We start from the raw sequence: 17,549 nt of genomic DNA, 5'->3' as shown, positions 1-17,549 counted from the left end.
GGGCCATTCATAATTTCATACATTTAAAACGTCAAGCAAGACTTTAAGCATCCTATATTACAGGGGCGAGGAGGGGTCAGGCAGTTTGTGACACAGGAACGAAATTTACATAGCAATATGTGTGTCAAGGGGGGGTGGAGGTTGGGCAAAAAATAATGAAAATTGGAGTGACGAAATCAATAGAAAAAGATTTTTTTAACTCATAATAATACTAACAGGCAAGCCACACATGCTAACTAAACCATCAGGGTATTTTTAGTGGTCTATATTAATTCGCATTATTCAATATTGTTATGGGTTGCCGAGTAGGAAATAAAAGAAATACTACTATGAACACTAATACACTATATTGATTTGACTAATTTTAAATTTAAGCACTACCAGTATCAGTGACTGGAACTTAAGGTTAACTTAACTTATAGAATTAAGGGATCGATTAGATCACTACTTACAACTAACTTATTACTAGCTACTTATCACTACAGTTGAGCGCCAGGAAGGATTTAGACTTCGTCAGGGATCCTTGCCTATCCGCCTGCCACCGGCTAGCGTCCAAATTTAAAGTTTACTTAGCGCTAAACTAAACGACCTCCTCCTGATCCCAAAGGGCATGTCCTTACGCTAAAACAAAAGAGCGTCTGTCACTCACAACTGTCTCTTGGAATTACGGGAAATGAGATCAAAGATTGCAAAAGTTTGTTGAACTTACCCCTTTGTCACAAAACACCAAAAACAATTAAATTATTAAACTAAAGTAACTTAATTACTTCAATGTCTTTAATGTGTCGGGTACATTTCCAAGATAAGGTGTACACTGACCGACACCCGTCCGTCCTTAGCTTGAGACGAGAAACGTAATGACCATTTTTAAACTTATTTCATTATTTAAATAATTATTTTGTGCTACCCAATCCATCTTACTACTAGTACTTATACTTTTAATAAATAGAAAAAGATGAATCTCACCGCGTGAGATTTGAACCGTGAACCATCTGTTATCTAGACGCCCTTTGCTGCCCCTGAGCCATCGAGCTAACTACACTGCACTCGGAATTAGGCGATCGGTTTCCTATCTAGCGAGTGACGTCATGACATTGCCTTATCATTGTCCCTAGGCGCTTCAAAATGGTCATGACAATATCGCTAAATCAAACTGGCATAACGTTATCCGCATTATTATTAATTCATATGGGTACCATTCTTTCGCATAACTGAGTATCCATAATAACGTTAACGCGCATAATTTGAATTATTATTATTAGCATAACTACTATATATTCTATTTGTTCTTACATGATTCAAATGACAGATGCCAAACTGCCGGAACTAGAGTCCCTACTACTGTTTCGCAAACTATCGATACTTTTGCATGTACCTAGTGCTAAAAGTGGAAATAGCATTATTTGTTGGTTTAAACGTTACGCTATCAAACAGTGTCTTATTTGAATTTTATAATATAATTTATTCAACACTTGGAGTGTCACTTTCCGACTCCGACGAACAATCTTGCAAATAAATAATAGACGGTTCGTTTATTTTACCGCTCTTATTTCTACCGATAACCCTCACCTCTAGCAATTGCGGCCTATTGAAACAACATTGTAAGGGCGTTCATTAAAGAAAGTAAGTTAGTATAACACAGTGTACGCAGTAACTTGACAATTTAGCATTAATTTTGTTATCAAATTTGAGTTCAAATATTCGAACAATCAGCAGTTTTAATGTGATTTCATTATTTCAAGCATTATATCTCTGTTAGAAAAAAATAAAAATTAGTTACCGCCTCCCAAAGTTACATATATAAAAGATACTACTACGTATAATAAGATTAATGCAATATCATACATGGATACATGCCATAAGCTTGTTTAACAACTAATGTATTATTTTAATACTATAGGCATACTATTAAGATGAATTATTACGTGAATTACTTAAATAATAATGTGACTAAAAAAACATTGTTGGCCTTGTTACACATTTTTCCATTTATTTCGGAATTTGATTCAGTTGGCAACCCTAACCACTGAACATGCCAAAAGACCCGCTAAAATTCTGGTTGGCCAACATTCACCATCGAATAAAAAAAAAAGAAGTGTTGTCACCTAAAATAATAATAGCGTCTGGGTTTAGAAAAATAAAATTCAGTGTCGCGTCGCCCTCTACAAGAAATATTGATTTGATTCAATCATTTCAGATTTAGAGAAAAATAGAAATGTCACATACATAATTTAGGAGAAAAAGCTATTATGTACTTACTCTTCCTTTGACGTTGCCGTGTATAATGTGACCTTACGGTTTTGATTTGTTCTCGACTGACATTGACACTTCAGTGTTGCCTGTGTTGTGTGTAAGTCGCCGTTTAGGCTATAATAACTAAGGGTGAATCTCTTTGAACACTTTTATCAAAATAATAAGGTCGACGACTAGCAGCCAAATAATAAATTAACAGCAGGAATAAGATAACGGGTAAAGAATGAATTACTTATTGTACATGCTGGGGCTGTTATTTAATCCACCAATGCACAATAATGTATACCTACAACCTGATTAGAAGCAGAAATTGGGTTAAAAGGGAAACTATTAAGTGCTATGTAAATTCATTGTAGACTATTTTTTATTTTATTTTATAAAGTACTATATTTTGCCCGCGGCTCCGCCCGCGTGGTATTCGTTTATCGCGCGCTGTTCCCTCGGGAACTGTGAATTTTTCCGGGATAAAAAGTAGCCTATGTCACTCTCGGGCCCATAAACTATCTCTATGCCAAAAATCACGTCGATCCGTCACTCCGTTACGGCGTGAAAGACAGACAAACACACAAACACAATTTCGCATTTATAATATAATACTAGCTTTTACCCGCGGCTTCGCTCGCGTTAACCATTAACATTTCAAAGAAGCAAGCAATCAAGCAAGCAAGCCAGCAAGCATGCAAGTGAGCATGTAAGCAAGCATGCAAGGAAGCATGCAAGCAAGCATGCAAGCAAGCATGTAATTATGCAAGGAATAGTGCAAGCAATCATGCATTCGAGCATGCAAGCAAACATGCATTCAAAGCTGCATTCTAGCATGCAAGCAAGCATGCAAGTGAGCATGTAAGGAAGCATGTAATTATGCAAGGAATAGTGCAAGCAAACATGCATTAAAGCATGCAGCAAGCATGCAAGCAAGCGTGCAAGTAAGCATGCAAGTCAGCATGCAAGCAAGCATGTAAGGAAGCATGTAATTATGCAAGGAATAGTGCAAGCAAGCATGAATTCGAGCATGCAAGCAAGCATGCATTCAAAGCTGCATTCAAGCATGTAATTTTGCAAGAAATAGTGCTAGTAGTAAGCATGCATTCGAGCATGCAAGCAAACATGCAAGCAAGCATGCAAGCAAGCATGCAAGCAAGCATGCAAGCAAGCATGCAAGCAAGCATGCAAGCAAGCATGCAAGCAAGCATGCAAGCAAGCATGCAAGCAAGCATGCAAGCAAGCATGCAAGCAAGCATGCAAGCAAGCATGCATTCGAGCATGCAAGCAAACATGCATTCAAGCATGCAAGCAAGCATGCAAGCAAACATGCAAGAAATCATGCAAGCAAGCATGCAAGCAAGCAAGCATGCAAGCAAGCATGCAAGCAAACATGCAAGCAAGCATGCAATCAAGCATGAAAGTGAGCATGTAAGTAAGCATGTAATTATGCAAGGAATGTTGCAAGCTCTGCTGCAAGCAAGCATGCAAGCAAGCATGCAAGCAAGCATGCAAGCAAGCATGCAAGCAAGCATGCAAGCAAGCATGCAAGCAAGCATGCAAGCAAGCATGCAAGCAAGCATGCAAGCATGCAAGCTAGCAAACAAACATGCAAGCAGGCATGCAAGCAGGCAAACAAATATGCAAGCAGGCATGCAAGAAGGCATGCAAGTGAGCATGTAAGTGAGCATGTAATTATGCAAGGAATAGTGCAAGCAAGCATGCATTCGAGCATGCATTCAAGCATGCAAGCAAGCATGAAATTTTGCAAGAAATAGTGCTAGTAGTAAGCATGCATTCAAGCCTGCAAGCAAGCATGCATTAAATCATGCAAGCAAGCGTGGAAGCAATCGTGTAAGCAAGCATGTGATTATGCAAGAAATGGTGCAGCAAGCAAGCAAGCATGCTTTTAACACATTATTAAGTCAGCTCAGTCAGCTCCGCGGTTAGAATACAAAAACAAACTTTTGGTCATCCCTTGGGAATGGCAATTTTTTCGGGATAAAAATATCCTATTATTTATTCTGGACCTCTAATATGACGTATGCAAAATTTCATAGGAATCGGTGCAGTAGTTACGGCGTGAAAGCGTAACAAACAAACAAACAAACTCACTTTCCCCTTTATAATAGTAAGGATTATATTATTATTAAATTATGAATTATTATTATTATTATTATTATATTATAAGTATGGATTAAAGCTTGATAAGGCGTGTTATCGAAAACAAATACTATTTCAAGCTACCTTTACATAAAAGAAAGTTGTCAAGTTATAGCTTCCACTAAATTTTGCGTATTTATTGCTACTTGCATATATTAACTTTTTTATTTCATAACAGAAAATCACAGTTATAACACATAAAAGATATATAGTCTCTGTTACGTTTGTAATAATGATTTTTTGTGTTTTAGCAAATGTAGGCGTCAGTAGGGCGCTTTTAGTACTTACGTAAGACGAGTTAAAAGGCCGGAGCTTGATCGTAAACGCATTATTTTCATTTTGCGTCTGACATTTTGCAAAAATATTTTTAGTGTTGCCATGTAACACTCCCTTATATAATCAGTAAAAATAAAATACTCTCAACAATTCAATTCATTTATTTTCGTTACAAATTATTTTATGTATCTATAATCAGTTTAATATCACACTTTTATTTCATTAGGTAGTTAAAAACTTTATACAGATAAGTAGTAGCAGATTAAAAAAAAACATGGAATTTGTAGCTTTATTAGCTGTTTTGACCTTTTAGAAGTTTTTGCCAGCCTAAATTAAATGCCGTTAGCGGAAATACACGCTTCCAAAGTTGAAATTTCAAATTATGGAGTGTTAAGGGAAGGAGAACAATATCTTTGTATGCAAAAGTGTCTGTAGGGAGCGCAGCGCTTCAGAAGGGCTAAGTACTACGAAATTAAAAAATCGAAGTTCCTAACGTACCATCCTCTCACACTCAATAATACTAGCGTGAGCGGGACGGTACGATATGAACTTCGATTTTCGAATTTCATAGTAGCCCCTCAGGGAGGCTTCTATAAAATTCGAACTTCATATCATTTCGTCCCACTGGTGCTAATATTATTTAATACGAGAGAGAGAGAGACGATTTTCGAATTTCGTAGTAACCCTCGTAAAGTAGAATTTAGTAGGACTAGGAACAGTTTGACTAATTTCGATCGTTTCGAAAGATCTTTTCATAGGTGAATGCGTTCTTTTGCGCGACGCGTCGCGCGGCCGTGCGGTGAGTACCAGCGTCGTGAACGCTATGAAAATGATTTTCTGAAAAGATCGAAACTAGTTGGACCTTTTCTGGATAACCGTGAGACCGTTTAAGTAATTTTATCAATAGTGAAATGTTGAAATGAAGATTACTTAGAACGTTACAAACAGACCGTCTTTTTAAGTATGTTTATCCGTTTTTTACACAAGCTTAGCTTACTTAGGGACTAGGTATTACTGTAAGGGGTCACCCATAAATTATGTCACACATTTAGGGGAGCAAAATACATTAGGTAGGTACATAATTGCAATTTTTATAGCAGTACAGGGGGGTAGGGAAAACATGATCATATTTGGTGAAACGTACTTTATGGATGGTCCCTTTTGTATTAGGTCGACAGTAGCAGTTCGAAAGCAGGTCCGCATGTAACAGCCCTTGCTTTGATGAAGAAAAAAAAGTTGTCCGATTTGGGGGACTTTCCCCCAGATTTAACGGGAAAATTTTCAACGTTTTAAACATTTTATTATTAACGTTGCTTTAATTTCTTTTACTCAAATTTTCATACAGTAGTTACTTAGTATGTTAAAATGTAGCTTTTTTCAGTGACAGTATGAATATTAGGCCTTTGTCCAGCAGTGAATGAGGAATAACTTAGATACATAGCGTATAGTAAGTGTGCCACACCGAATCGTCTATGAATCAAAATAACCACGAGTTAAGAATCTGAACTCGTGGTTATTTTCAGATGGTCTAAAAACACATCTCTAATTATGTAAATTGTCCATTGTGTCACAGAGTACATATATAAATTGTGTGAAGCTATTTAATAGTAAAACACATGAAAGGGCTCGGCCAGATAACAAGGCTGTGAGTCCTCTAGTGACAGCCAATGGAATGCCTCACATGCCACGGTCATCTACATGGCCAATATTCAACTCGAAATTAATCCTTCTGAAATGAAATTAAAAATCAAGTTGATTTGTCGCCGGTTTTTCTGTGGCGTAGGTATAGCGCGTCACTTCGTTTATTTTGTGGCGGTGAAGAGGTTAATGTCGCCCATAAAGCTGAACGCCTTAATAGCAAAACGTCCAAAACATAAGTTCAAGATGTCGATCAGTCCGATACAAATATGTGAATGATGATCGATGACTTTTGGACGCTTTGTTTTTTTTTCATTCTGCTACTCCGACTTCCAGAAAGATTCGAAGATTTTCTTTTTTGGGTGACAGTGTTTTTGACAGTAGTTTGGACATTATACTACAAGAACTAATTGCTATTTTGATGTTCTACGTTATGAATGTTATGGCATTCGGGCAAATTGCTAACAGGACGTCTTATATTTAATGAGCAGGTAAATTTAGTTTCATCTCCCTTGCTACGGCTTGGATCTAATTTCAGCAATGGTAGTTAATAAAACATGCCTTGACAGTAAATAAATAAAAATCAAGGTAGTTTTGAAGGACGGTTAAAAAAATTATTAATAAATTGTGGGTAGTTTTGTTTTGTTTTATAAAATATATGTGGGTACTTGGGGAGTTACAGTGACAAATTAAAACGGTGGTTGTAGTTCGTTAGTCTAACAACTGGTAGCATAGTGTACGGTTGTGTCACTGAAGATCAGCTCTGGTTGAGTTCGAAACGCGTCAGTGTAGTGTGGTGGTGGTGATAGATGGGTTTGTATGATTTGTGTGTGTTCTTACAGTGTGGAGGTGGAGGTGGAGGAACTGCATGAACACGCATATTTTGCATAAGCTTAGCTATCGTAAGGTCGCGGGTGAGCAAGGAAATTATTTTAGTTCATTGGTCTGATATTTCGCTTCTTGGTCAATTTGCGTCGCTGGACATCTTGCTACATAGACAATTAGTGTGGCAATATAAGAATGGCTGTAAACAAACTTTATTTTGTAAAAAGCCGTGGCCAAATTAGTTCGCATTGTATCAAACGTTAATACTTATATAAGTGAACTATACAATACACAACAGCATTGTGCGATTGATTATTTATAAATTGAATGTACATTTATTTCCTAAAATTAATTTGCGCTTTGATACATGCTCATATACATTACCAATAACCACGGCAATCTTGTAGGTACTTATTAAAAAAAAAACAACCCAAGTGCGGGTAGTTCGAAGGACTCACGCTGCTAGGCAGACTTGACACCCCACACTTCAGTCTACTCGTGACCCAAAGAGTATTACCAATATAGAAAAAGGCGATCACGAGCCGCTCGATCCGGCCGGACTTGGTCGGAGTTAGTAACTCCGGAGTCGATAAGATTTGAAAGGAGACATTAAGGGATTCGGATCCGCTTGAGGATCTGACTCTTTTGAATCTTCAGAATCTTTGATTTAAACGTCTCTATACTATGCTGGTCACATTATTTTTACATTTGACATTTCATACTGACACTAGTATCTCGGTATCACTTTAGTATAAACAGAGTAAGTACTATAGTCTTTATATGGCAACAAAAGGGCAGCAGGAAACAGCAACAATCAACGAACATTGCCAATGGGTATTAGTAACTGTACATATACCAACTAACTCCTCGTTCCCCATAACCATCTGCCTACATAACCAGCACTTGAAGGGTATTTCCTAGTACAAAGAGATGGGTCAGTTTTAATGTCCGTTTAGGTTCACGTAAAATTGGGAAAGTCGACGAGCGAAGCAAGGAGTGCAAGGTACAATTACGCCCACAACGTGTGAGCCGAGCGAACGAAACGAGACGCAAAGCGCCAGGACATATAATTAAGTTAAAGATATAATAGAATATATAAATGAAAAAACTTGGTCCGTATCAGTGCTGGTTATGCAAGATGGGGTCTCTGTCTTTTTGATAAAATATTATTTCCAAATGCTTCATTTGCCAAACTGTTTAATTTCCCAACACACTTTCTCTGAAACCATATTTTTTGGAACTTTCATAAAACAAACCTAACCTAACCTGTGTTCTATAAAACCATATAAAATACACTGAGAAAAAAAAATTGGTTTCGGAGAAAATTGAGAGTTGGGAAATAAAACAGTGTGGCACAGGTGTGGCAAATGAAACGTGTAGGAATAATATTTCAGCGAAAAGGAAGGATATCGTAAGATGGCTATGTACAGTCAAGTTCATAAGCTTGTGAGCAAAAATTTGATAAAAATATCTGAACACGACTCTATTGTTAACGGCGTAGAAGCGTGTTCAGATATTGTTGTTCAAATTGCTCACAACTTTATGAACTCGACTATACTGGGTACGAGGGGACTAGCTGCCCTCCTCAAGTAAATGTTTATAAGTGGTTTAGGCTGCTTCTCCACTAGAGATGTGCGAGAATGTGTTGCAAGTTTTTCATCAACCAATAGGAACGCTTCATTTACCATTTACCTATCCTCGCTCCGCTCAGCTGTTTCCACTAGAGATGTGCTGTGCGAGGTAATGAGGGCTATCGCGAATGAATTCGCCACTAGAGGCGCTAGTGTAGCGTGAGGTCTCCGAAATGTCAAATCTCATAGTTTTTGGGTGAGCTACGCGGGTTTATTTATAATTAGAATAATTTTGTGAATATTTTGCAATATCTGAAATTAATTATGGCAAATATGCGTTCCGGGGCAATAAATGTCTGTGTTTTGAGACAGTTTATATTTCGGAAACCTTTGTCCTCCGTTTTTCCGAACAAAACAGGGACTATACAACACTGTGGCATGCTCGATATTTTTATGGTGCGGTTTTAAGTTGTATTAAATATGATTTTAATCTAAACTTTGTTTTCACGCCCGTAATAACAGACTTTGAAAGCCATACTTAAAAACCTCACGCTACAGTGCGCCATCTAGTGAGACAAAAAACGATAGCCCTCATTGAAGCGTTTCTAATTTTAATGAAAAACACATACTTCGTAATACATCCTCGCACATCTCTGGTAGAAATGCAGCCTAAATCGTCAATTTTGAGTGCTGCGTAAAATCTTGATATTAACATATCAATATTATCATATATTATTATTAACATTGTGAAAATGTGTACAGTCCTGTAATCTTGCCGTGAAGTGCGTGCTTGCACTGTTGTGTTTCGGCGTGGAGAGTAAGACAGCCGGTGAAATTACTGGCACTTGAGGTATCCCATCTTAGGCCTCTAGGTTGGCAACGCATCTGCAATACCAGGTGTTGTAGGTGTTTATGGGCGGTGGTGATCTCTTACCATCCAGTCGAATAAAAAAAAATCCAACAAAAAAAGTAGAAATTGAATGATTTTCATCATAAAACTGAGTTTTTTTAACATGAACTAAAACTACAGGGCTTATAAGAGGTAAAAAAACAATATTCTATAAAAAAATATCCAGTAAACTACGAGGCAGAGCTCTTAGACATTTGTGCGATAAATGAAATAGACTTGTTTGACGCAACTTCAAACTATGGCGTTAATTATACTTATATCAATTTTATTCGCATTTTCATTAGTTTCCTACATTTGTTTGTCAGTCTGTACATGACCATATCAACTGGTTTATCTATGTTTCGATGCAAACAGGCGGTTAATTTAAATATGGTTAAAGGCCTACGCTGGCTGCCGCTTGCACTGCGCTGGTGGCCGCCTCTTGAACAACAGTACGAGCAGCGCTAACTGCGCGCGCGCGCGTCGCGTGCATACGATGTTACCTGCACCAAGACAACCAGTGCACCCAACACAGATAGCGTAGGGCCTTAGTATTCATAATAATGACATTTAGGGCCTGTTTCATGTGATGCCGTCTCAGTCTATTCGGACAAAACAAACAGAGACGGCATCACAGATATCTGTTATACAAAATTAATCAATAAGTAGTCAAACAGGGCGTTACTGTTTAAACTTAACTTTGTACATGGTTTGATTGTCAGTGACGATAAAAACGGGTCGGATTATGGTGTCCCACGGCTATGCCATATGGAGGAAAAGTAGCTTAAATATGGCATATAGAACTGCAAGATTTTGCTGAAAGACTTTATTTTTAATTTTGATAACAATTTCAACTGCATTCATAGATTTTTAAATAACTCCGTTTGAACCGAGGATTGAATCCTAAATGTAAAAAAGAAAACACCCGTAAATTCTTGAAATTATAAATGTAAAATTGTATGGTCTTAACTTTTATTTAAGACGCTACATAATTAGGAAAAAAATATCTTTATGATTGAGACTTATGATCGTATTGTGAAATTTCAGGTGTTATTTTTTACCATTTGGCGGGTTTGATTCCCAGTTCAAACAGGGGATTATTTAAAAAAAAAATCGAATGTAGTTTTTTTTTTTAATTAAACGTCTAAGTTTTTTTTAATCCGCAACATTTAAGATACTTTCCCACCATGTGGCATTGCCACGGGACATCCTGTACATTGACAAATAAATATACTACAACTTTATAGCTAAATTAATTATATTTATAAATGTTGTATATAAAATCCGACCCATTTACATTGTTCTAGACCTTAGACTGTAATTATAACTTAATCCTACGATAAGTTGTAAAAAAAACGCTTATCAACTAAAAAAAATGGACAAAATGTTCGACTCTCTCTTATACCAGTATTATTAAATAATATAAAAAAACGAACAAAATAACAACAATACTATGAAAATCTTCAATGGCGAATGGTAACATTTTCGACTTTTTTAATTCCCGACAGAACGTTATAATATTTTAAACTCTCGCTATGCTCAATCCCAACTTATATTTCTCGGTAATAAATCAAGAACTATTTATAGGTAAAGGGTAATTCAACTTATTCTTGTCTGTTATTCTGTCCGGTTGTCCAAGAGACAACAGTGACAGAGTTTCTTAAAAAACTGTTAAGTATAATATATATGTCCAGTCTTTAATGTTTCTTTTATTTTTGCGCTGGTTTTATAGTTTATCGAGTTATTGTAATGCACTACAATATCATTATTATTGAAATTTTCAATATTACACTACAATAGCTAAATCAAATCCTGGCCTGGCTTGTTGAGATTTAACTGTTTCGAAAATGGTTAAACTGACCGTGTGTTGCCATATATGCTTCCGGATTGAAAGTTTCTTGGCGAACTTCTTGCCGCTGGCGTTCGTGTCGTTCGATGAATTTTACCCACAGAAAAGAAATAGTATAGAAACTCATGGTTTTAAACAGTTGTCCAGGGGACGTAACCCTGGCAACGAGGTACAAGAATAAGTTGATCACCCCTAAAATTACCTAGACTTTTCAATCTGGTCGAACCGTCGATATGTTATTTCGAACATGTTGAATCAAAGTTTAGTTGATTTCAGGTAATCTAAATTTCGAGATTTTGCATTAAAAATGTCGGGAGTTTTCAAACATTTTCTTATTTCTTCTACGATTCAATTCCTATCTACTTTTAAGTACATCCGAATACGTATTTTGAATACTTTTAAAAATAATACTTTACAATTGTCAAGAGAATCTCATTCTTATCGAAACATCGTTTTTATAAACAAAGATTTAATGTCAAGTAATAAAAAGTTTATTTTGGTAAAGGCGCTGATGAATTTGAGCATTCACTTGCAATAAACATTCTATACTTGGTTCGGAAAGGTATTTCACTAAATGTAAACAAACTGCAACTGCCAGATTTGATAAACTCCAATTCAACAGAATCTGACAATCCTGTAGACACTTCCAGCCTACTAATATAAACACCGGGCTGCCGAAGGCTTTGTGATGTGACTATTATTCTTTTTTGATTCCTTTTAGATGATAATTACAACAACAGGGACATATATAATCAAGTGTGCCCACGATAGGGTGTCTTAAATATGTATAAAATTGTCAGATTCTATTGAATTGTACTTTACATTCAAAGATCTTAAATATTTTACTTATCTATCATTGTAATACAAACTAGACTAGTGTATTTCAATACAGAAACGTAAATGTTTAGATAGTTTAAAGGGGTAATTTCAATATTTAGGACACTAATTGACGTTGTTTTGTTTACATTTAGTTAAGTACCTATCCAAACCAAGTATAGTGAATGTTACATTAAGGGGCTGTTTCACCATCCATTGATTAGCGTTAACCGACGGTTAAATGTGATGCCTTGTCCGTCTATTCGAACAAAACAAATAGAGACGGCATCACATTTAACCGTCAGTCTAATCAATGGATGGTGAAACAGCCCCTAAGTACAGTACAGGTAAAAGCTCACAAAATAAACAGCGGGGCTACTCCGACATTCGAATTTCGTGTCGTTCCGCCCTTCTGACACTTATAAATACTATTTAATGCGAGAGTGAGAGGGACGGTACGATACGAACTTCGATTTGCGAATTTCGGAGTAGGCCCTCAGGAGCGTTTTAGTGAGTTTTCAAGCGTAACGACGGTAAATTTGCTTCGAGCTCTTGAGCGAGCATTATCCGTGCGAAAATTATTGTGAATAGGGAATATTAGGCAAAGCTCTGCGCAGGGGGCGACACTAGCGCAAACCGCCATGACAACGTCAGTTCTCTTTATATTTTAAAGAGGAGAAATCATGACATGACATAATGTATTTGTAACAAAATATTTGGGAACTTCACACGCACCATTGAATTGCTTCGCAGGTTTGTGCAGGTTTCCTCACGATGTTCTCCTTCACCGCAAAGCTCGTGGTAAATTTCAAATGTAATTCCGCACATGAATTTCGAAAAACTCAGAGGTGCGAGCCGGGGTTTGAACCCACGACCCCCTCTGTTTGAGACCACCACGTCTTCCACTAGGCCACCACGGCTTACTGGCCACTGGGCCCGCGTGGGAACCATGGCCCAAGCCCTCTTGTTCTGAGAGGCCTGTGCCCAGCAGTGGGACGTATATAGGCTGGGATGATGATGATGATGATGAACATTATATTTATACAGTGACGGTAGAGCTGTTATTACCAAAAATTTAATTGAAATAATATTACATTATGGCATCCTACGGACTTTTAATATACTCAAAGAACTGTTTACGGTTTGTGCTGGTGCTGCACTCTGACGGTAGAAAATTGCAATAATATTGCCTATTAAAATTTTTGATGAGCATTTACTAGACTATGGGGCTATTTCACCATCCATTGATTAGTGTTAACTGGCGGTTAGGCGTGATGCCGTCTCTATTTGTTTTGTTCGTATAGACGGAGACGGCATCACATTTAACCGTCGGTTAACACTAATCAATGGATGGTGAAACAGCCCCTATGAGTAACTAGAGCGTGCCCTAGAATGATGGTGTAGTTCGTAGCAATGTTTGTTTCTGTTCGTTCAGTTCGACAGATTTTAAAAACGGCGAATACTCGATGTTCTTATTACAAGTGAATGCTCAAGTTTATATAAGCGCGACAAAGAGTCGAAATTAAATGAGGGCGCCATTTTGCTCAACTGTCACACTTGTGACGTAAAGGTGCCGCCACATGCAGTCGCTCGTTTGCAAAGATAAATCTGGTCACGTGACCCCATTTTGAATGTGATCTTTTATTTCCCGCGACTCAAAAAAGTAGCGTCAAGATGCCTGCTTGCAGGAATGATCTTGGTCTTGGAAGCTGATTTTTTAATCTCATTTAGTAGCAATCGTGGCAGTGGTACAAATAAAAGAAATTGGAGTGAAAATGAAAATACAAACTGAAATATAGATGCACAGAAAAAACAGAAAAATAAGACCATCACTGGGAATCGAACCCAGGTCCTCGGTAATCCGTACCGCGTGCTATACCGCTACACCACTGATGGTCAACGAAAAAGTTTGAGGGCTTACGGCATAGATGTCGCTAGCGTCGCTGCTTAAGTGACTAAGTAAGAAACACAAGCTGAGATATGAGGTGCATAGGGAAATTCGTGTCGGTACCGTTGACCATCAGTGGTGTAGCGGTATAGCACGCGGTACGGATTACCGAGGACCTGGGTTCGATTCCCAGTGATGGTCTTATTTTTCTGTGCATCTATATTTCAGTTTGTATTTTCATTTTCGGTTTTACGGGATGACCGTAAAAGTAAAAATTTGGAATTGAAATAAAAAATACAAAAAGATTCCAAAAAACCAATCTTAATGAAATTGGAGTGAATGAAAAAAATAACAGTGTTTTTGCCAAATTCGTAGAGGTTTTTATTCCAGCGATAAAGCTCAAAATTTTCAGCTTTATCGCTATATGTCACGTGACCAGATTTGACACTGGAAACTAGCGTCTAGCGATTTCATGTGTCCGCGCCTTAAAGCTTGAACACGGCAACCATTTTGTATAAAATAATCCCCGTCCTTATTCAACCGTTTACAAATGTAGTGAATAATGTTTTCTATCGCATTTTGTCGGCAAATCTCTCAAAGAGCCGGCATCGCACTTGTGTTGCGGGTGTCTATGGGCAGCGGGACTATGCTATTCTGCCCTTTTACATAAAAAAGTTGATATTTATATTGCTTTCTCAATTAGCTTACTGAAGTTTACTGAAGATAATTGAGATAGCAATATAAATTCAAACTTTACCGACCAAAATATGATGGAAAAGTATTAATCACTAGATCTGTACTACATTTAAGTCGCACTGTACTACCACAAAAACTGTGACGTCAAAAAAACAATATGGCGGACGTCCAACTACATCGAACCAAAACACTTAAAAAATAAACTATTAACAATTGCTCTGTAACGAAATAAACGGATAATTCGCGTATCAGAGTTCAAATGCCAGCACTCCTTGAACAAGGCCACGTACAATGGTCCGAAACCGGTCGGCATAGACTTTGTAAACGAGGATGATCCGTTTATCTATGAATTGCTTACATTTAACCTCCAACGGGTCTACAATAAACCTTATTTTTTGACTTTATAAGTCAATAGGTACAGTCATTTTTTTGTGTTTCTAGTTGCAAAATATACAGTTTTCTACGAGTAATATATGTACTTCCGCTGCTGCCGACCGACCTTAGTCATATTAGCGCATAGCTCATGATCCCTGAAAAAAAAAACGTAACTTTAATAAAAAGTAAGCATTTTTTTCATGAGGGGGGGGAGGGGGGTGCCACTTCAATCCAATGAGGGCTATCGCGTATGTATTCGCCGCTAGAGGCGCTAGTGTAGCGTAAGGTCTTCGAAATGTCAAATATCCCATTACCTGAAATTAATCATGGAAATAGTGCGATAAGGGGCAATGAATGTCTGTGTTTTAAGACAGTTTTCTCTTTCGAAAACTTTTGTCTTTTTTTTCCCGAACAAAACGGGACTACGCAAGACTGTGGTTGCTCGATGTTTTTATGGTACGGTTTTAAGATGTATTAAAATATGATTTTAATGTAAACTTTGTTTTCACGCCCATAATAACATACTTTGAAAGCCACACTTAAAAACCTCTCGCAACAGTGGCGCCATCTAGTAAGACAAAATACGACAGCCCTCATTCATTTATCATCACACTTGCTCGTAAACAGTGTAGTAACATTGGGGGGGGGGGGGGGGGGCAAGAGCGCCGTCAGCGGTATCGGCATTAGTTTAAATATTAGTTTTTCTTTTACAAATATACAATTTTACTCGCAAATCTGATGAAAAACATTGTATGTTCTCAGTCTTCGACTTCGGGCTTCTAATAGACTCTCGTTCGTAATTCCTTATTTACCGCCCTTAAGACACAATTTACTATTACTTCTCTCAGCGAGCAAGCGGGTTGACGAGCGCAGTATGACGCTGCTTCTCCACCAGAGATTTGCGAGGAATGTGTTTCATGAACTTAATACCCTACCACGATCCTACAGCACTCACCTTACATCCCCCCCACCCGCCGTTCCCCTTGGACCAGCCGCTTGTTGTACTTCGCCCCCCACAGGGTTGATGGAAGCCGTCAGTCTACAGTACAGTAGGTACTGAAGAAGATACAGCACCTTGCTGCTTTAGCGAGTTTCTATTCTACCCCAAGACCAACGCTGAAAGTGCTCCAACGCTTTTGAACCCTCTTTAAGGCTCTGCACTCACCTAACATCCCCCCCACCCGCCATTCCCCTTGTTGTGCTTCACCCCCCCAGGGTTGTTGGAAGCCGTCAGTCTCTTCGGGTACAGCAGGTACTGAAGAAGATACAGCACCTTGCTGCTTTAGCGTATCTCTACCCTCCTCTGTATCTACTCTATGCTACACTCTCCCTCTCTCTTCCCTTCTCTCTCTCTCTGTCTCTCAACCCCGTCTCTACCCCCAAGACCGACGCTGAAAGTGAACCCCCTTGAAGACACGACCCTGCACTCACCTTACATCCCCCCACCCGCCATTCCCCTTGACCAGCCGCTTGTTGTGCTTGGCCCCCCCCGGGCTGATGGTGGCCGTCAGTCTCTTCGGGTACAGTAGGTGTTTGGTCGTCTGGAGGAGCTTCTGCACCTTACTGATGACCAGGTTCGCGTTGCAGTTGGATTTTTTGTGGTGGAGGCCGCTAGAGAGGATAATGCGATGTTAAATAATAGTATGAATAAATTACTGTACTTTGATTGCTTAATTTGAACTGACGGATAAATGTAATGCCGTCTCCGTCTATTCTAACAAAACAAACAGAGACGGCATCACATTTATTCGTCCAATTAATCAATGGATGGTGAAGTGGGGTTAGTTTATTTAATTTTAATCTAGTTTCAGTGAACAAAATGTGTTACTCGTAAATATCTGCTCCGACTAGTGATCGAACCCGGGACAAGCTTCATAGTGAGGTTCTCTAACCACTCGTCTATCCGGCCGTCAATCTAGCTACCAAATTTCATCCAAATCCGTCCAGCCGTTGTAGCGTGAAGCAGTAACAAACATACCATACACACAATACTCATAAACTTTCGCATTTATATGCAACTAGCCTCAACCCGCGGCTTCGCCCGCATTAGAAATAGCTTAATGTCTGGACTGTTGTAATGCCCGTGCAATTTTTGAAATATTCGCAATAAACAAATGTCTTACAGCCTTATTCATAAAAAGTTAGAGCCTCCTTGAAGGCCCGATGCTAAAAAACATGATTCATAAACGTCTGTTAGCGCTAATCAGTCGATCAAGGCTTTGCTAAAGTTAGAGGACCGTAGACCCTCCTTTATCTCCCTGCTAAGTCACAAAATGGCCGCCACAAGTTTGAACAGCTGACTTTGACAAGAGCAAAAAACCATACCGA

General features: G+C 38.3%; 1 protein-coding gene and 1 long non-coding RNA gene across 6 annotated transcripts in view; both read right to left on the bottom strand.

The window, feature by feature from the left end:
- Window positions 1-325: 325 nt before the first annotated feature.
- Window positions 326-988, bottom strand: LOC141444655 (uncharacterized). Its single transcript, XR_012453195.1, has 2 exons — window positions 710-988; window positions 326-621 (listed from the first exon to the last, which is right to left on the bottom strand). It is a non-coding gene; the product is annotated as an uncharacterized lncRNA (long non-coding RNA).
- Window positions 989-4,820: 3,832 nt separating this feature from the next.
- The window catches only part of LOC141444646 (alpha-1,6-mannosyl-glycoprotein 2-beta-N-acetylglucosaminyltransferase-like), an 85,225-nt gene continuing 72,496 nt past the window's right edge, over window positions 4,821-17,549 (bottom strand). For all 5 annotated transcript variants that reach the window (XM_074110218.1, XM_074110222.1, XM_074110220.1 and 2 more), the window contains 2 exons: window positions 16,653-16,832; window positions 4,821-15,376 (listed from right to left, as the gene is read on the bottom strand). In XM_074110218.1, coding sequence (XP_073966319.1) covers window positions 15,307-15,376; window positions 16,653-16,832 — 250 coding nt within the window. In that variant the 3' untranslated portion in view covers window positions 4,821-15,306. The remainder of the gene's footprint in view (window positions 15,377-16,652; window positions 16,833-17,549) is intronic.

This window comes from Choristoneura fumiferana, chromosome 30 (assembly GCF_025370935.1).
Source record: "Choristoneura fumiferana chromosome 30, NRCan_CFum_1, whole genome shotgun sequence".
Lineage (NCBI taxonomy): Eukaryota > Metazoa > Arthropoda > Insecta > Lepidoptera > Tortricidae > Choristoneura > Choristoneura fumiferana.
Note: the sequence above shows the minus strand (reverse complement) of the source record. Positions and strands in the feature narration are given on the sequence as shown.